The 20,030-nt window shown below is 59.9% G+C and overlaps 1 protein-coding gene across 1 annotated transcript; it reads right to left on the bottom strand.

The window, feature by feature from the left end:
* Positions 1-5,084: 5,084 nt before the first annotated feature.
* On the bottom strand, positions 5,085-18,596 carry LRPAP1 (LDL receptor related protein associated protein 1). The gene is made up of 8 exons (XM_052642017.1): positions 18,378-18,596; positions 12,920-13,064; positions 10,837-10,961; positions 9,763-9,883; positions 9,110-9,271; positions 8,267-8,349; positions 7,515-7,691; positions 5,085-5,557 (listed from the first exon to the last, which is right to left on the bottom strand). Exons 1-8 carry the CDS (start codon positions 18,594-18,596, stop codon positions 5,495-5,497), a joined length of 1,095 nt encoding a protein of 364 aa, XP_052497977.1. The 3' UTR covers positions 5,085-5,494.
* Between the last annotated feature and the right edge of the window lie 1,434 nt (positions 18,597-20,030).

Here is a 20,030-nt window from a genome sequence, read left to right as displayed (position 1 = left end):
GCAAAGGAGAAAAGGAAAGATATAAGCATCTGAATGCAGAGTTCCAGAGAATAGCAAGAAGAGATAAGAAAGACTTCTTCAGCGATCAATGCAAAGAAATAGAGGAAAACAACAGAATGGGAAAGACTAGAGATCTCTTCAAGAAAATTAGAGATACCAAGGGAACACTTCATGCAAAGATGGGCTCGATAAAGGACAGAAACGGTATGGACCTAACAGAAGCAGAAGATATTAAGAAGAGGTGGCAAGAATACACAGAAGAACTGTACAAAAAAGATCTTCATGACCAAGATAATCACGATGGTGTGATCACTCACCTAGAGCCAGACATCCTGGAATGTGAAGTGAGGTCGGCCTTAGAAAGCATCACTACAAACAAAGCTAGTGGCGGTGATGGAATTCCAGTTGAGCTATTTCTAATCCTGAAAGATCATGCTGTGAAAGTGCTGCACTCAATATGCCAGCAAATTTGGAAAACTCAGCAGTGGCCACAGGACTGGAAAAGGTCAGTTTTCATTTCAATCCCAAAGAAAGGCAATGCCAAAGAATGCTCAAACTACTGCACAACTGCACTCATCTCACAGGCTAGTAAAGTCATGCTCAAAATTCTCCAAGCCAGGCTTCGGCAATATGTGAACTGTGAACTTCCAGATGTTCAAGCTGGTTTTAGAAAAGGCAGAGGAACCAGAGATCAAATTGCCAACATCCACTGGATCATCGAAAAAGCAAGAGAGTTCCAGAAAAACATCTATTTTTGCTTTGTTGACTATGCCAAAGCCTTTGACTGTGTGGATCACAATAAACTGTGGAAAATTCTGAAAGAGATGGGAATACCAGACCACCTGACCTGCCTCTTGAGAAACCTGTATGCAGGTCAGGAAGCAACAGTTAAAACCGGACATGGAACAACAGACTGGTTCCAAATAGGAAAAGGAATATGTCAAGGCTGTATATTGTCACCCTGCTTATTTAACTTCTATGCAGAGTACATCATGAGAAACGCTGGGCTGGAAGAAGCACAAGCTGGAATCAAGATTGCTGGGAGAAAATATCAATAACCTCTGATATGCAGATGACACCACTCTTATGGCAGAAAGTGAAGAGGAACTAAAAAGCCTCTTGATGAAAGTGAAAGAGGAGAGTGAAAAAGTTGGCTTAAAGCTCAACATTCAGAAAACGAAGATCATGGCATCTGGTCCCATCACTTCATGGCAAATAGATGGGGAAACAGTGGCTGAGTTTATTTTTCTGGGCTCCAAAAATCACCGGATGGTGATTGCAGCCATGAAATTAAAAGACGCTTACTCCTTGGAAGGAAAGTTATGACCAACCTAGATAGCATATCGAAAAGCAGAGACATTACTTTGCCGACAAAGGTCCATCTAGTCAAGGTTATGGTTTTTCCAGTGGTCATGTATGGATGTGAGAGTTGGACTGTGAAGAAGGCTGAGCGCTGAAGAATTGATGCTTTTGAACTGTGGTGTTGGAGAAGACTCTTGAGAGTCCCTTGGACTGCAAGGAGATCCAATCAGTCCATTCTGAAGATCAGTCCTGGGTGTTCTTTGGAAGGAATGATGCTAAAGCTGAAACTCCAATACTTTGGCCACCTCATGCGAAGAGTTGACTCATTGGAAAAGACTCTGATGCTGGGAGGGATTGGGGGCAGGAGGAGAAGGGGATGACAGAGGATGAGATGGCTGGATGGCATCACCGACTCGATGGACATGAGCTTGAGTAAACTCCGGGAGTTGGTGATGGACAGGGAGGCCTGGCGTGCTGCAGTCCATGGGGTCGCGAAGAGTCGGACACGCCTGAGCGGCTGAGCTGAGCTGAATGGTTAGTGATGTTGAGCATCTCGGTGCTTTGTTTTACTGCTGAGTAATGCGAGTTCTCACATTTTGGGCATTAACCCCTCCTCAGGTGCGTGGCTCGCGCTCTCTCCTCCCATCCACAGGCTGTCTTTCCACTGTTAGTGGCCCCCTTGCTGTGCAGCAGCGTTTTGGTTTGGTGTAGTCCCACTTACTTACTGTTGCTTTTGGCGTCAGGTCCAAAAAATTATCACCAAGACCGACGTCAGGGAGCTTACTGGCTGGGTTTTCTTTTAGGAGTTTTATGGTTTCTAGTCTGGCATTCTTTAATGCATTTTGAGTTGATTTTTGTACCTGGTGTAAGACGTGTGCTGACTCGCTTCATTTGCGTCCAACTCTGTGACCCCGTGGCCTGTGCCCACCGGGCTCCTCTTGTCTCCAGGCAAGAATACTGGAGTGGCTTGCCATGCTCTCCCCTGGAGAATCTTCCCGACTCAGGGATCAAACCCACGTCTCTCACCACTTGTGGCCCTGGTGTAGGATCGTGGCCCAGCTTCCCCAACGCCATTTACCGAAGGGGTGATCCTTGCCCTATTGTGCATTCTTGGCTCCTTTGTCACAAATTGACTGACCACCTAAGTGGGGTCTGTTTCTGACCTCTGTTCTGTTCCACTGATCTGTGTGTCTGTTTTACACCAGGCTTCCTGGTGGCTCAGAGGTTAAAGCGTCTGCCTCCAATGTCAGGAAGATCCCCTGGAGAAGGAAATGGCAACCCACTCCAGTATTCTTGTTCGGAGAATCCCATGGACGGAGGAGCCTGGTGGGCTACAGTCCACAGGGTCGCAAAGAGTGAGATGCCACTCGAACCATCTCATCCTCTGTTGTCCCCTTCTCCTCCCGCCTTCAATCTTAACCCAGCATCAGGGTCTTTTCCAATGAGTCAGCTGTTTGCATCAGGTGGCCAAAGTACTGGAGCTTCAGCTTCAGCTTCAGCATCAGTCCTTCCAATGAATATTCAGGACTGATTTCCTTTAGGACGGACTGGTTGGATCTCCTTGCAGTCCAAGGGACTCTCAAGAGTCTTCTCCAACACCACAGTTCAAAAGCATCAATTCTTCAGCACTCAGCTTTCTTCACAGTCCAAATCTCAGATCCATACATGACTACTGGAAAAACCATAGCCTTGACTAGATGGACCTTTGTCAGAAAAGTGATAACTCTGCTTTTCAATATGCTGTCTAGGTTGGTCATAACTTTCCTTCCAAGGATCAAGTGTCTTAATTTCATGGCTGCAATCACCATTCAGTGATTTTTGGAGCCCAGAAAAATAAAGTCAGCCACTGTTTCCCCATCTATTTGCCATGAAATGATGGGACCAGATGCCATGATCTTGGTTTTTTGAATGTTGAGTTTTAAACCAGCTTTTTCACTCTCCTCTTTCACTTTCATCAAGAGGCTCTTTAGTTCCTCTTCCCTTTCTGCCATAAGGGTGGTGCCATCTGCATATCTGAGGTTATTGATACCTCTCCCAGCAACCTTGATTCCAGCTTCTGCTTCATCCAGCCCAGCATTTTGCATGATGTACTTGGCATGTAAGTTAATAAACGGGTCTTGTTATACTCCTTTCCCAGTTTGGAACCAGTCCGTTGTTCCACGTCTGGTTCTAAGTATCCATTGGCAGGAACCTGTGTAAGGCACCTGAGAGAAGCCCGAGAGAGGCAAGTAAGGAGCTGGGCGTGGGGATGGGCCCGGCCTGGCAGCCTTCTGTGGGCTCACACGCGAGCACCCTTGGCCAGGGCCCGGGTCCGAGAGCTGGGTGTCGGGAGGAGGGAAGTGTCACCGTGAGGCAGGCCCACTGTAACATAAAAACCCCGTGGGGGGAGAGTGGGCGGGGGCGGGGCTTAAACAGTGTTTACTTCCGGTTCTGGAGATTGGAAGAGGTCAGCTGGGGGAGGTCTGGTGGGGCCAGCCTCCTCTTCCTCACTGTGTTCTCACGTTGGAGGAGACCAGGGTGCTCCCTGGGGTCTCTCCTGTAAAGGCACTGACGCCCTTCAGAAGGACCCCACCTCGTGACCTGATCACCTCCCCAAGGCCCCGCCTCCGGGTACCATCACCTTGGGGGTTAGGTTCCAACATGGAGGTTTTGGGGACACCCTAAGTGGCTTGCTTTAGGAAAGGAGTGCTGGCGGGCCCTGCACTTGGTGAGCTGGCGCAGGTCCCCAGCACTCGTGGGGAGCCCGCTGAGCCGCAGGCACGTTCTTTGCCCAGTGTGAACACCGTCTGCCCCAAATGGTCATCGCGAAGCCACGGCTGCACAGAGCAGCCGCTGCCCGACCAGGGCCTTCACCTCACCCACGCCCTCCAGGGTGACGACGACGGGAGAGGGCCCGGCGCTCCTCCGGCACGTCTGAGCCCAGGAGCAGCCTCCAGGCTCTCGGCTCCTCTGATGGTACACTGAGTCCCCGTAGCGCCCATGTCCTGGGCGGACCCTGCACCATCCCCAACTGCGAGCCCACGAGGGCCAGGATGTTCCTGCAGAGGGGGTCTCAGTCCCTGAGTGTGTGGCTGGGGGGTCTGACCCCCCTCAGCCCCCGAGCACCCTGGATGCCTGGGCTCCACCCTGGAAGCCAAAGGTCCTCCTTTGTCCTCAGTTGGCTGTTCCAATGCAGCGGCCACGGCCCTGCCCTCGGCCTGGCTACAGCTGGGAGGGACACGGCAGTGGGCAAAGTGGGGGGCAGACGTGATGTGAGGGCCCGGGTGGGTCTCTGGGGCTGGACAGGTACCAGGCCCAGCAACCTGTGGGGGGGGGGGTAACCTCCTGCCACAGGGCCCCCTTCCTGCTCTTCCTGGTGCCTTGATGGTCTGGGATGGCTGCCTTGGCCTTCCTTCTAAGACGAGCTAACAGGGCGTCTGCCCCTGGGGTGCCAGTGATGACAGCGAGTCAGATGTGGCCGAGAGCAGGACATGGCACCCAGCAGTGTCTGGGGCCCTGGGCCCTTGGCAGAGGGGCCAGGGAACAGTCTGGAGCGCTCGGTGAGCCGTGTAGGCTGTTGGGCTCCCTCACAACCCCGACCCGCAGGGGTAGGACCTCATGACAGAGGCCAGGGTGCTGCTCCGCCACCCTGGGAATTCAGTGCCAAGCCAGAGAGGCCCAGCCAAGCCCACCAGCCCTCCTGTATCTCCCACCACAGAGACTGGGGGCGTGGGGATGGGGCAGGAGAGGGGCCTGGAGTCTCCAGGCCCAGCAGACGGAGTGAGGCGGGGCCAGTTGACAACTGTGACCGCGAGGTTTAATTAAATACTGTCACATATTTGTAAGGACCCCTGTACACAGCATTTCCAGTAGCAGAGCCACAGGATTTCGGTGCAAACCGTGGCCTTGTAGCACAGTGGCCGCCACTCCACGGGCAGCTGGGAATTGCGTTCTGGACACAGCAGGCAGCTGGCTGTCAGGCAGGGGGCGCGGGCTCGTGGAGCTCCTCCTCCTGGCCCCGCGGCACCCGCGGCAGTTCATCCGCCCTTCCGGCTATGGCCCCTCCTGACCAGTCCCCTCCACACCTTCCCTGAGGTTCTGCTGGCGGACAAGTGACTCTTGAGGGCCCGGGCCCCTCTTCGGGAAGCCCAGGCCACCGCCGACTCCTCTGTGCGGCTGGCTGTGCTGCGGGGTCTCGGAGCTCGCCGTGGCCTCAGAGCTCGTTGTGACGGGCCCTGGAGATGCGGCTGGACAGGTCCTGCATGTGCTTCTTCACCTGCAGGAACAGCGCAGGCCGGTCACACGGGAGAGCTGCGCACGACCCGAGACTCAGCCTACCGCTGCAGAGTCGGAGCTCGGCGGTTTGCTTTCCAAGCGCCTCCTCCCCCGGCCCCCATCCATAACTCATCAGATAAACTATTGGAACAGCTCACTAACCAGAAACAGCCTCTGGGGAACCCCATGAGTGGCCTCTCTCTCCACCCCAGAATCCTCACTTCCTGTTTTCTTGTGAGTTTGGCTAAAGGTTTATCAATTCTGTTTGAAAGTAAGGTCCCTCGGCTGTGTCTGACTCTTTGCGACCCCATGGACTGTAGCCCATCAGGCTCCTCCGTCCATGGGATTCTCCAGGCAAGAGTACTGGAGTGGCTTGCCGTTTCCTTCTCTGGGGATCTTCCTGACCCAGGGATTGCACCCGGGTCTCCTGCACTGTGGGCACACGCCCGAGCCCCCAGGGAATTGTTTATCTTTTCGGAAAAACCAGCTCTTTGTTTCATTGACCCTTCCTAATTTTTTTAGTCGCCTTTCTCCCCTTCATCTGCACCTGCTCTGGCCTTCACTCCCGCCCTTTGCTGACTCTGGGTTTGCCTGTTCTTTCTCTGGTTCAAGTGTAAGGCCAGGTTGCTTGTTCCGCCCCCGAGGTGGGCTTGTGTGGCTGCAAGCCGCCCTCCTGGAGCCGTTTCTGGGCGTCCCCTAGGTTTGGGCTTTGGCAAGGTCTTCCGTCTCCAGGCCACTTCTGATTTCTTCCCCCGTTTCTTCAGTGATCTACCGATTGCTTAGGAGCCTCCTGTGTAGCCTCTGTGTCTTACGGCTTTTGCAATTTCTCCCCCTTGTAGTTTAACCCGGGTTTCAAGCTCTGTGGTCTCAGGGTGCAGCAAAAAACCACGAAGACGATGACAGGCAGTGAATGAAGACCCAGCCCGACCCTGGCTCCTCGGGCTCTGTCCTCATCACAGTGGCGGGGGCCTCAGCGGCCTCCCAGGGCCTGGCTCTGCCCTGCTCCCCGGGCACACAGAGCCCGCGGGTAGGAGCCCCCTGGGCTGGCGGGGCCCTGGAGCAGGGCAGCAGCTGGGGCTTCCACGGAGCACCGTTGCGGAAGCTTCCCTCTTCTTCCTCGCGTCACAGCGGGGTCTGGCTTCTCCCCGGTTGTCCCCTCCATCCTGGTATTTTCCTTTTCTCCCCCTCCAACTTACCCTGAACAGGGAGGGCACCCTGTACAGGAGGCACAGAGGAGTCCCTGCAGATCCCGCTGCGGGCCTGGGCTCCCCGGTGCACCCAGTGATGCCCATGCCTGTGCCGCTGGCTCTGTGGAGGGTCCACGCCGCCTGCCTCTCGCTCCCTCACTGAGCCTGAACCCGAGCCCCCTCCAGAGACGGGCCCTTCACGTCTCGGTGCCTGGGAGGTGCCCTGAACTGTGGGACCACCACCGACGACCAGCGGGAAGCCCTGCCAGGTCAGGTGCCCCATTGAGGGGACTTCGGTCTCTACGTCCTGTACGTCCTCTGGGATTCTCAGGTCACTCCACCGAGGGCATCCGCGAAAACTGCGGGGCCGCATACGGGGAGTGACCCTGTGCAGGCCGCCTGCTGCGGTCCGTTTCCCGTGGCACCGAGTGTAGAACCCACATGTCCCAGGCCCGAAGCTCCTCCGCCAGCTCCTGTGGCCACTCAGGAGCCCCCAGGGCCACCGGGCAGCTCTCGGGGGTGAAGGTCACTCAGGACCAAGGGCGGGACACACGTCCCAGCTGTGCAGCTGGAAGAGCCCGGCTCTGTCCTGCCTGCCGCCCCCGTGGGTGCAGCCGCACCAAACCTCTTGCTGGTCACCTGGTGGGGGACCTGGAGGCGGGGTCGGGGGGGCGGTGGGAAGGCCTGGGAGGCCCGTCCCACAGCCCAGCCCCCGCCAGCTCCGTGGGTGCGGATGAGCCCCGGGGGGCCGGCCGGCGGCCACATACCCACCTTGTAGCCCAGCTCCTTGGTCTTCTCCTCCAGCATGGCGTACCGCTCCTTGTTGCGGGCGACGTGCTCCTGGTCCCCAAAGCTCTCCACGTGCTTCAGCTTCTGGTGAGAAATTTCTAGCTGCTTCTGGTAATGGTTGTGCTTTTCAATTTTAACTTCAAAGTGCTTGAGTTCCTCCTGGGATGAAATTGAAACAACTGAACCTCCCCGACACGCCCCTACCGCCTCCAGGCCCGCGACAGACGCCTCCCCCACACTCCACCATCTTCGGCTCTGCAGGCCCCCAGAGCGCAGCGCCCACCCCGCCCTGCGCTCCCGTCCAGGGAAACAGCAGCCTCACAGCCCCAGGGCCCGTGCCCTTCCCTGACCCCTGACCTGTGGTGCCTCTGCCACGACAGGACCACGTGGAGGCGAGTGACCCCCAGACCCTCCCTTCCTCTGGGCCCAGCACGGGCCCTGCAGGGCCTCAGGAGCGCCTCCATAACCTTCTCAATCCACTTGCTCTAAGAGCCCACTCCTCACACCCGCTGAGCCCCAGACTCAGCAGACAGCCTAGAAACAGTGTCCACCGCTGGAGGCCGGCTTTGTCCCACCCGGGCCACCGACCAGGACTCGGGGCCGCGGGGGGCGACTGGAGACGGTGCTGTGCACAGGCTGGTCTGTTCTGGTTGGAGAAGAGGGCCTTCCCCGCGTCTTTAGTGCGTTCACCAAGGAGATGCTGCCACCCCAAGGGGCTGGGGCACCACCCTTACCCGGAAGGACTGCAGTTCTTTCTCGGTGAAGTTGGCTGACTTGGCCATGTCCCAGAGGTCCAGCACCCGGGGCTCCATGAACTCTGCATGAGAGTGAAGACGGGCTGTGACTCCTGCCTGGGACGCCTGGTGGCCCACATGCCACCTGCGCAGGGCACAGGGCGTGTGCCAGCCTCCTCGAGAAGCATTCCTTGCTCCCGCGCTTAGCCAGCAGCTCCCAGGTCAGGCCGCCGCTCCCCAGGGCGCAGGAGCCGCTGCTCGAGTGAGCAGGGGTGCACTCCAGGGCCTGGGGATGCCTCTGACTCTGCGGGGTCCCCCCCCCGCAGCTCTAGGCTGAGGCTCAGGCTGCTACCTGTCCTCACAACTCCGGAGCAATAGAAACCAAACAGAGGAGACCCTTTAGTCAGTACTCGTCAGCCACCTCCCTCCAGCCCTGGAGAAGGCTGGGAGCACATGGGCCACGCGGCTGGCAAACCCCCCACACCCTCCGCAGACCTCTCCTGTCGCCCGGGGCTGCAAGAAGAACTCCAGCAGGAGAAGCCTCGGTCTAGGTGTGCGGTCCCCGGAGGGCAGGGGCTGAGGCACTGAGGCCAGCCTCGGTCCCACTCCTCCACACGGCCAGGCCCGCGGGGGTACCTGGTCCCCGGAAACTCAGCAGGTCGGCACAATGGGCCTGCGTCATGGTCCAGGCGCCCCACCACGGCGGGCTGAGCGAGCCCAGGGCGCCCGTCTCGCGGCCTCGACGTGCCCCTGGGCGGACAGCAGTGGCCACCCCGCGGTCAGCGCTCGGGGAACGGAGGGTGGGGGAGCCAGGACAGGCGTCACAGCTGGGTGGTGGCTCACCAGTCTCGGCGCCGTAGCCCTGGTGGCTGACCCTGCGCAGCCGGTCGAAGCCCTGGCCGATGCTCCGCAGCCGGTCCTTCAGCTCCGCGTGCCTGCTCGCCAGCGCCTCCGCCTGCACGCCACTCAGGTCCACCGGCCCGATGGCATTCTCGTGGCTTTCTGCTGGAGCCAGGCCGGGGGGCCTGTGAGGGACCGGCCTTGGACTCTGCGCCCGGCCCCGCTGACTCCAAGGTGGGCCCCGAGACCATCACCCCTTGGGGGCCACCCCCGAGGCGACAGGAGAGGCGGCCGGCATCAAAGCACCGGTCCGTCTGAGCACCCGATGGGGACCGGGATGCTGATGTTCCTGCTCGGAAGCCGGGAGGCCTGAGGGCATGCCGCCCCGCCCCGCCCCCTGTTCTGGAACATTCTGGGCCCAGGACCACCGAGGGGACCGCCGCGGGGAGCACCTCCGGTCCCACCCGAGGGCGTGGCGTCCCCTGCCGCCCCTCCCCCATCCCCCCCCCCCCCCACACCGCGCTCTGTTCTGGAAGGCTCTGGGCCCGGGCCGCCGCACGCAGGGAGCACCTCTGGTCCCGCCCCTGAGGGCGTGGGCATGCCCCACCCCGCCCTGTTCTGGAACATTCCGGGCCCCGGGCCGCCACAGGGAGCACCTCCGGTCCCGCCCAGGGTCTCCAGCAGCGCGTGGTACTCCTGCACCTTCTCCCTGTGGTGCTGCAGCTCCCGCCACAGCTTGTCCAGCTCTTCGCTGGAAAACTTCCCGGAGGTCTTCGCCTGGAAGGGCAGCGCCTCCGGTGAGCGCCCCGGGGTGCGCGCTCACCCGAGCCAGCGGGACCCGGGCGCAGGCCCGGTGTTCAGCCTTTACCCACGTTACTGCGGGGCAGAGCAGGAGCCCAGACCTGACCGCCTCCAGGGCGGATGGCGGGGAGACCACCCAGTGAGCCGGGCGTGAGGATGGACCCCAGCAGGACCCTGGGCCGGGGTGGGGGCCAGGGGCAGTCCTGGCCACTCCCCAGGGCATCGCCCCACCTGCCCAGGGGTGGGGGTGCAGGGTGCAGACACATGAGGGAAGAACGGATCCTGAGCTCAGCCCCGAGGAAGCCTCCCCCCTCCCCGCCCCCACCCCTGAAGACCAAGGATGGCGGGTCCCAGAGAGGAGCCAGCACACGAGAGAAGCCCCCCCACGGCCCCCCACCCCGGCCAAGCTCACAGAAACCATCCACAGAATCCAATCACAGATCACACACAGAGGACCCCGAACACAGGTCTGACCCGCGGGGGCCCATTTACGTGCAGGTTATTTTCAAAAAAACACTGCACCACTACACGATCGGCAGTTGGCTGACTCCGAAGAGGGCTGACTCCCAGTTACACGTGGGTGCTCCCTGGGCAGGGAAGGGTCAGTGGCCCCGTCGCCCGCCTTGTTCACAGGTCGACAGTCCAGGCACCAAGGGAAAAGAGCCACTCGTGATACCCCGAGCCTGCATTTCTGACCACAGGTTCATGAGCACGCTTGGTAACGCGGGCGGCTCAGGCCCGCACATGCCACGAGGCACTCCGTGCAAACACGCGTTGCGAGCTCCTGTTCACAGTAGCAAGCATTCCAGGTGGAGCAGACACGACACTACATACAGGCCAGCGGGGCCGGGGAGGAGTGCCTGCGGGGTGAGGCCAGCCGCCCCGGGCAGGACGCCAGGGCAGAGGGTGGCTCTCGAGGCAGAGGGTACCTTGTGCCACAGCTTCTCCAGCCGGGGGTCCTCCAGGCTCTCGTCGTCGGGGCCGTGGTCGACGAAGTTGCTGCTCACGACTCGCGAGTCCTTCCTGCCGTCCAGACCGTACTTAGCCAGGATGACTAGAAGGGAGCAGGGCAGGGTCAGGGTGGTGGTCTGGGGGCTGCACCCTCCTCCACCTGCCCAGGACCTGGGGAAGAAGCGGGGACCTGGGGGCTCCCACCATGCCCGCCTAGGACCTGGGGAAAGAGCGGGGACCCGGGGCTCCCCGCAACCCCCGCGTGGCTTTCGGCCGACCCTCCACCCCCTGCTCTGTGTGGAGAGCCGCGCACAGGCCTGGCACCCGTGGGACTGCCTTCGGGACCAGCTGCACAGGTTTGCCTGTCGAGGGGCAAGCTCCAGCTGGGGTGGAAGTGGACAGGCCGCATGGGCAGGGGCAGACCCCCCACCACCCATGTCTTTATCTGGAGATTTCTAAAGGCGGGATCTTGCTGTCAACAGCTTCCAAGGTAAAGTTACTAATGGCAGGGGAGCCGGGGGACACTGGCTCAGCCACTGCTGGCTGGTCATTGCAGGCCAGCGACCGGCTGACGTTTCTCCATAGCTCCCAGAACGCAGTGCCCACCAATGGCCTCCTCACCACATAGGGACCTGCATCTCCGCGCCGCTGTCTCCACACAGCGCAGGAGGGTGCCTGGGGAGGTCTGGAGGCAGCTCTCTCCAAAGCCGGGCTGGGCTGCTGGGTCCGCCCTCCACCCCTGGACGCCCCTCCCAGCGTCTCCGCTCACTCCCATCAACCATCCCCCTGCCCGCCCCGCCCCTGCTGCTCAGAGGGATGGGGCGCCCAGGCTGTAGACAGGACCCGCCCTCCAGGCTTCACCCCAGGGCTTCCCAGGGGCCTGGGCTTCCTCTCCCCTGCCTTGCATTCCTGGCGTCCTCGTTGAAGCCGAGGCTACCTGGCCTCTGACCCCCAGCCCCTCCTCTGGGCCTGACCCCACGAGCACTGGATACGCGTGGTCCCCAAGGGGCCCGCAGCCCCCTGTGCAGCCCTCGAACCCAGCTCCTGGCCCTGGGCGCCCGCCTGCTGCTGGAGGCACCTTGGGCCCCATGCAGCCTGAGCTCACCACGTGGGGCTAAACTGCCCTGTCTACCCTGCCTGGGGGCTCAGCCCACAGCGGCCTTGAGTGAGCCGTGGAGAGGCTATGCTCCTTGTGTCCAGCCTGTGGTTTTTGAAGCATTAAGAACCCGTGTGTGACCCTCTCCCTAAACTACAGAAGCCCTTCACCCAGCGACGGGAGCCAGACCCACGGGAGCTGCAGCCTGTTTGGGGGGCGGGTCTGCCGTCAGCCCAGCCGCCAGGCCAGGCCTCCACACCAGCTCCCCGAGACGCCAGGCACGGGTGACCACCATCTGCAGGGTGCAGGGCAGACCTGGCCACCACCACTGGGTCCTGGTCTGGATGCCACACTACGTGGACACCTAGGTGTGGCATCTGCCTTGTAAAGGGGCTGGGTCGGCTGGGGGGTGGGTGGAATGTGGGGTTTTGGGGCCACACCCAGAACATGGCCGGCGGCTCAGGGAACACCACCCCCAGATCGGCGGGCCCAACTCAGGCCCCGGCTCTCCAGGCCGGCTAGGTCTCCTGCCAGGTCACCTGGGCGCCCAGAGAGACCAGTGTCACCCAGACAAACAGGCCGGCCTGCCTGGGCACGGCCGCGCACCCTGAGGGCTCTGCTCTTCCCGGAGGGAACAGACCCCGGGAAACCCCTCCTCCTCGTCCAGGTGACTCCAGGCCGCCCCGTCGTCTTCCTGGACCAGACAGACCCGGGGCTTTGGCCACCAGGAGCTCGCTCGGCCGGACGCCCTCGCCCTGGACCCCCTCCCGCCGGCCAAGGCCCATTGAGGGCAGCCTGACAGCGGCACCCGCCTGGAGCCGAGGGCCGCCCTGCAGGGCTCAGGCTCACGGGAGCAGTCCTGACGCTCGTCCTGCCCGCAGACCAAGTTGGAGCAACAAGCTGGAGCCTAAGCCGGGGAGACTGCTGCCCTTGGCCAGAGGAGAGAGGAGCGAGAAGAGAGGTACCGCTGAGGCTGCGGACCAGCTTCGCCTCTTCCTCCCCATCCTCATCCAGGCCCTCAGCCTTCAGCTTCTTCCACTTGAATTCATCCCGTTCTTGAATCTTCAGATCGGTGTGGAGGTCGGAGAGCTTCAAAGGAGGAAGATTCAGCTGCGGGAGGAGAAGAGAGGACGCCTGGCCCCCAGCTGCATTGTGACCAATGACAGCCCGGAAGAAACTGACCTCAGAGAGGAGATGCCAGGAGGAGGAGCTGGGATCCTGGGCGCTCAAGATCCCGCTTGCGCCCCCGCACGAGAATGTCAAAGGGGCCTCTATGTGCAGCGTGGAGCCCACCGGCCCTTAGGCCCCAGACCCACCCTCCAGCCTTGGCGGACACCGCGTCCCCAGGGAGCCCTGGGGTGTTGGCAGCCTGAGCGTGGGCGCTGGGGAAACAGACCGGCCCACCCTCCAGCCTCGGGGGACACCGCATCCTCAGGGAGCCCCGGGGCATCAGCGGCCTGAGAGCATAGGTGCTGGGCAGACAGGCCGGCTCGCTCTCCAGCCTCGGGGGACACCGCGACCTTAGGGAGCCCTGGGGCATCAGCCGCCTGCACACGGGCGCTGGGGAGATAGGTCGGCTCACCCTCCAGCCTCGGGGGACACCGCGTCCTCAGGGAGCCCTGGGGCGTCAGCAGCCTGAGAGCATAGGTGCTGGGCAGACAGGCCGGCTCACCCTCCAGCCCTGGCGGACACCGTGTCCCCAGGGAGCCCGGGGCGGTGGTGGTCTCCGGGGCGTTGGTGGCCTGCGCACAGGCGCTGGGGAGACAGGCCAGCTCGCCCTCCAGCCTGGACCCCGGGCACCTGTGCACACCTGGGCGCGGGGACACAGGCGCACGGACACTGGGCTCGCCGGAGAAACTTCTCCCTGCGTGTGTAACTCGGATGAAAGGCAAACCGCAAGGACTGGAGAGCAGGTCGTATTTACGGAAGACTTCCGGTTAGAAAACAAGACACAGCTACGGCTCCCCAGGGTCGCTGCCCGTGCTGGGGGCTGACGGAGGGGCGCTGGGCCTCCCTGGATACGAGCTGCAGGGCTAAGAAGGGCCCTCCGGCTCCTGGCAGAGGCAGCTCTGGCTCAGCCGAGGGCGCCTCCTCGCTTCTGAGCCAGAACCAGCATGTGAAGGCTGTGGTCAGGCCCGTTAAACGTGCAACTTTAAAAAACGCGTTAGCACGCCTGGCAGACACCTGCAGCCTCGAAGGGTGGGCGGGGTGACATGGTGAAGACCGAGGGCTGCAGTGTGGGCTCCCCTAGGCAGCCCTTCTGCGCCCCCCCCCTCCCGTCGGCTCCCTGGGGGGCCCCACTACCCCAGGTAGGCACGGGCGCTGGAACCTGACCCCATACAGCCTGCCCGTCCTGCAGGAAGGGGACCCTCGCGAGGTCGGGCTTGGAGGCACACATGTATGCGTGCCTACGCATACACAGGAGCAGGAAGGCAGAGGGAAGCCTCTTGGGGCTAGAACCTTCAGTGGGGGCAGGAAGACGGTGTGGAGAGGAAATCGAAGCTGCCAGGCAGGGTGAGGACTCGCGGCAGAGGCGCCGGGGCCCCACTCGCCCCGACTTCCCAGGCTGTCCGCCTGCCCGGCTGGGCAGACACTGGGCAGCGTCCTGGCTGCCTCCCTGGAGGTGCTCTCAGTCGGGCCCTCTCGAGCCCAGGGCCCTCTCCTCCACTCCCGTCAGAGGCCCCAGGAGGGCAAGAACCTGCCTGGAGGACACGGCTGCAGGTCCCTGGGTATTGGACCCTTTCTGCTGCTACTGGAAGGGGGGCGGACTTAATTTCCTTCTCAGAGAGTTGGATGCTGGTGACGGAAGCGCCAGCAAGGCCTGCGTGTTGCTTCTGTGCCCTGTAACTGTGGCAAGGTTGCTGAGCAGATCTAGTGACTGGGCAGCGCTCAGGTTTTCGACAAATGAAAATCACATCATCTGCAAACAGAGCCTTTCACCTCTTCCTTTCTGATCTGGATGCTTTCTTTTTTTTTCTTTTTCTTGCCCGGCTGTTCTGCCTGGAGCTTCCACTCCTTGTTGAATAGAATAACCTAATTCTTAAACAGGCGAAGGACTTGAATATAAATTTCTCCAAACACCACACATGAATGGCCAAGAGGAACATGAACAGACCCTCCAGATCGCAGATCATCGGGAGGAACGGAAACCCCACGAGAGACACCGCCTCACAGCGGTTAAGGGTCAGTTACTCTGGAGAATGGAAAGCAGCTCCTGCTGGGGGGTGACAAAGGGAGCCCCCACGGGCGACTGGTGGGATGCAAACAGGCACAGCTGCTGAGGCAAACAGTGAGGAGGCGCCTCAGAAACGGAGACGAGAGCTGCGGTGCGACCCAGCAATCCCCGCCGGGCACTGACCCAGAGGGCCTGAAGCCAGAATCTCCAAGAAAGACCTGTGCTCCCAAGCTTCCTGCAGCACCAGTCGCAACGCCAAGACACGGGAACAACTCAACCAAGATGTCCATCGAGGTAAGGAAAATTCGGGACAGACACACAGCGGACCACGAGCCTCAAAACAGAAGGGGAACTGGCCCTCTGTGAAGACACAGGTGCTGGGTGATAAGCCAGATGTATCTGCAAACACTTCTCCACAACAGTGCTTAACACGAGGGGCAGAGAGTGGACAAGAGGCAGACGAGAGTGAATGAAGGGCTGGTCAAAGGGCGCAGAGTCAGCTGTGCGGCTCCAGCGAGTCCCAGAGACTCGCTGCTCAGCGTGACCCTGGCAACCAGACTGTACCTATCTGCCGTTTAGTCACTCAGTTGTGTACAACTCCTTGTGACTCCGTGGACTGTAGCCCTCCAGGCTCCTGTCCATGGGATTCTCCAGGTAAGAATTCTGGACTGGGTTGCCATGCCCTTTTCCAGGGATCTTCCCAACCCAGGGATTGAACCTGGGTCTCCTGCAAGGCAGGCGACTCTTCACCACTGAGCCACCTGGGAATCCCATTTAAAAATTTGCTAAGCGGTGGGGGGGGGTGGTGCGGTGGGAGGGTGTCGATCTTAGGTTCTTACCACAAATAATAACAAACAAACAGCTCAGGAGAATATTTGGGAGGTGGTGGGTGTGTTTGCGGGCCTGTACACCTATCTCCAAACTAATTAACGACATAGAACTTTTCAGAGGTCAATCATACCTCAAAAATGGTAAAACAAAACAACAAAAAGCCAAAACCAACAACCGACCAAAAAAAAACAAAAAAACAAAAAAACTCCTGGGACCCAGTGTCCACGCACAGTCAGCTCCAGCCACAGCCCTGCACGCCGACCCTGGACCTAGGTAGGAGCCACACCCCGGCCCACAGAAGGACTGGCGAGAGACGACAGTGGACGGCTTCTCCCACCCTGAGCACACGCCATGCAAGACATACCTCACGTTTAGAAAAAAAGAAACGTGATGTTTTCAGTCAGTTCAGTCGCTCAGTCGTGTCCGACTCTTTGTGACCCCGTGGACTGCAGCACGCCAGGCCTCCCTGTCCATCACCAACTTCCGGAGTTGACTCAAACTCATGTCCATAGAGTCGGTGATGCCATCCAACTGTCTCATCCTCTATCGTCCCCTTCTCCCGCCTTCAGTCTTTCCCAGCATCAGGGTCTTTTCTAAGGAGTCAGTCCTTCGCGTCAGGTGGCCAAAGTCTTGATGTTTTCAGAGACCAAATTATCCCAAGAACAAAACCAAAAGGCTAAGAATCCAAAGTGCCTCGTGCTGACCCTGCCTCCTGTCTGGGCTCGGCTCTGGGCGGGGAGTGCTGACCCTGGGAAACGGGCCCCCTTGCCGGCTCCTGCCACCACCCGAGGAGCTTCTGGAAGCTTCACCGGCTAGGAAGGCTGGGACAGGCCAACTTGTATTCCACAGGTCTGCTCAGGGAGCCAAAACATGATGCCACCGGGCATGAACCCCACCCTGAAGACCTGTGTGCTTCGTTCAGCAGAAAACACTTGTACATGCAGTTCGAGAATTTCAGGGCCGAGAGGCCCAGAAAAGACATCTAGCGCAAGGCCGGCCCGCAGTGCTGGGGTTTCCAGAGAACAGAGGAGGCCCTCTCAGACAGCTGTGACCTGAGACTGACCAGGTCAGCAGTGGACTGCACATGGGGGCGGGGAGGGTCATTGAGCCGCAGCTGGAGGGCGGGCGATGGCCAGGAAGCGTGAGGAGGCTGGCAGATGCAAAGCGGCATCTGGACAGACAAGACGGGGCTGACCAGCACGGCCCTGTGGGCAGGAGGGCTCCGGGCAGGTTCGCGGGCACAAGCGCCCCTTCTTCCAGGAAGCCCTCCAGCCTCTCCAACCCAGAGTGCTCTCTCACCAGGCAGGCTGCGCAGACAGTGGCCCTGACAGCTAGGGACCCCGAGCTGAATCCTCAAGGGCACTGGCCTAGGAACAGTGCAGGGCCTGGAAGCTAGGGGCCTGGGGGTATCTACTGGGCCCTAGCCGCCCCGCAGGCGGCTCTGTCCCACTCCTCCCCCACCTTTCTTCCCCCTCAGTTTCTTTTCTTTTCCAAAACTTAGTCCTCACTTGGCTCTCTTTAAAGGACTCAGGAATGCTTAGAACTGGAAGACTGGAGCTGATGAGACTCCATTTGAGAGATGAAGACAGGAGGCCCAGAGACTGGGGGAAACTTGTAAATACCCATTTCTCTAAAAACACCCCGCCTGAAACAGCAGGGACTGTTATGTTAATGAGGAAGCTGCTGGCAAGCTGCCTCTAGGCAGAGTGACCTTAGGGGCGTCCTTTGCCCTCTGGGCTTCGAGGAAGGTCGCATTCAGTTCACTTGAGTCTTAAGTTTCAGGTGTTATCCTCCCACCACATGTGAAAGTGAGTCGCTCAGTTGTGTCCCACTCTTTGCAAATTCTCCAGGCCAGAATACCGGAGTGGGTAGCCGTTCCCTTCTCACCACATCCTCTCACCCAATTTATCAAGAACCTGTCTGCTTCCAGGATTTCTGTATTCCTGACTTGTCCTCATGACCAGCATCACCCGTTTTCTTGTTTCTCCATATAGGGAAACAGAATGTAGAAAAGGCAAAAACCTGCAAGGCAGGAGACCTGGGCCTGCCCGCTGGGAGGGAATCTCGGCCTCAAACTGACCGGGCAGCCCCTCTGCCCAGGCCAAGGCCTCCTGTCTTCACCTGTTATCACCAGGCCAGGGTCCCTGTTCCCTGATGAAGAGTACAGGCAACGTAGTAAGAGGAACTCACACCTGTATGTGCGGGCGAGTCTGAGGCTGTCAAAGGCTCGAGGCCCCGGCCAGCAGACCCCCGAGACGGAAGAGACCCCGGCCCGGGCTCTGCGGACCCCAGGATCAGAGGACGCCCTGCCGACCCCCGAGAGAGAAGAGACCCGGGCCTGCGCCCCGCGGACCCCAGGGTCAGAGGACGCCCCGGCCCGCGGAGCCCCGAGGTGGAGGGAGCTGGCCGCCGCTTACCCGCTGGGCCTTCTCCCACAGCTGGTTCAGCTTCTCCATGCGGAACTCCGCCGCGGGCTCGCGCTTCGAGGGCGGCGCGGGCTCGTTCTTCTCCCGCGAGTACTTCCCGGCATGGCCTGCAACAGCCCATGGCCCGAGGAGCAGCAGCAGCAGCAGCAGCGGCGGCGGCGGCGGCTGCCGGACCGCGCGCAGCCCAGACAAGACCTTCCGCGACGCCATCTTCCGCCTCCAGACGCGGAGCCCCGGGAGCTGCGGGAAAGAGAAGGTCGCGCCCCGCCCACCGGGCTCGCCCCGCCCACCAGGCCCCGCCGCGCTGCCTTGTGGGAGTTGTAGTCCCTCCCCGGGCGGCCGGCCCAAAAGGAGGCAGCGGGCGGACTACAAGGCCCGGGGCGCCCTGCGGAGGCACGGCGCGGGGGCGTTTCCTAGGCAACCCGACCACGGCCTGGAGTCTCCGGGCGCCTCTGGGGCTGAGTGTGGCTCAGTTCAGTTCAGTGGCTTAGTCCTGTCCGACTCTTTGCCAACCCACGGACTGCAGCACGCCAGGCCTCCCTGTCCATCACCAACTCCCGGAGCTTACTAAAACTCATGTCCATTGAGTCAGTGATGCCATCCAACCATCTCATCCTCTTTTGTCCCCTTCTCCTCCCGCCTTCAATCTTCCCCAGCATCAGGATCTTTTCCAGTGAGTCAGCTCTTTGCATCAGGTGGCCAAAGTATTGGAGCTTCAACGTCAGCATCAGCCCTTCCAGTGAATATTCCTTCAGGATGGACTGGTTGGATCTCCTTGCAGTCCAAGGGACTCTCAAGAGTCTTCTCCAACAGCACAGTTCAAAAGCATCAGTTCTTTAGCGCTCAGCCTTCTTCATAGTCCACCTGTCGCATCCATACATGACCACTGGAAAAGCCATAGCTTTGACTAGACGGACCTTTGTTGGCAAAGTAATGTCTCTGCTTTTAATATGCTGTCTAGGTTGGTCATAGCTTTTCTTCCAAGGAGCAAGCATCTTTTAATTTCATGGCTGCAGTCACCATCTGCAGTGATTTTGGAGCCGAAGAAAATAAAGTCTCTCACTGTTTCCATTGTTTCCACTGTTTCCCAACATCAGGGTCTTTTCATATGAGTCAGTTCACATCAGGTGGACAAGGCACTGAAGTTTCAGCTTCAGCAGCAGTGCAGCTAGAGTGGCCCTAGCTGGGATAGGAGACTGCCGGGGTCTATAGATGGGTCAGAGATCCGATCTCCCATCCTGGACTGACCCCCCACAAGGGCGTTTTTCCCTCAGCTGCATGGAAAGAGGAAACAGTTCAAAACTCGAGACTGTGTCTGGCTGACACCTTAGCTTGTTTCTGTGTCACCTGCCTCAGTGTTGAGCCTTCACTGTCGTTATGAACTCTGGAAATTGGCCTTGGCTGGCACCCCACTGTACATGTCTCTGTCAGGAAGCCTAGATACCCCCTCCCAAGCCCACTCCTTCCCAGGGAGCCACAGGTGTTCCCGCCTCCCCAAAGCTTCCCCCCGCCATCTAGCGAGTGCCTGCACCTCAACACCAACTTTAAATTGCACCCACTTCTCCCCCCTGCACTGGTTCTGCTCTTAGAGATGTCTGTGTACCTGTTCTCTCTCCCCACCTGCTGTATTCTAGTAAACAAGCA

Source organism: Budorcas taxicolor, chromosome 6 (assembly GCF_023091745.1).
Source record: "Budorcas taxicolor isolate Tak-1 chromosome 6, Takin1.1, whole genome shotgun sequence".
Lineage (NCBI taxonomy): Eukaryota > Metazoa > Chordata > Mammalia > Artiodactyla > Bovidae > Budorcas > Budorcas taxicolor.
This window is presented reverse-complemented; position numbering and strand designations above follow the sequence as displayed.

What these genes read in the sequence shown, in the direction of transcription:
- LRPAP1 (XM_052642017.1), bottom strand. Translation starts at nt 18,596, where the DNA reads ATGGCGTCGCGGAAGGTCTTGTCTGGGCTGCGCGCGGTCCGGCAGCCG. An exon ending in TGTGGGAGAAGGCCCAGCGG is followed by an intron (nt 13,065 to 18,377) that starts GTAAGCGGCGGC and finishes CTCCTCCCGCAG; the next exon opens with CTGAATCTTCCTCCTTTGAA. An exon ending in GACCCTGGGCGGGACCGGAG is followed by an intron (nt 9,272 to 9,762) that starts GTGCTCCCTGTG and finishes GCCTGGCTCCAG; the next exon opens with CAGAAAGCCACGAGAATGCC.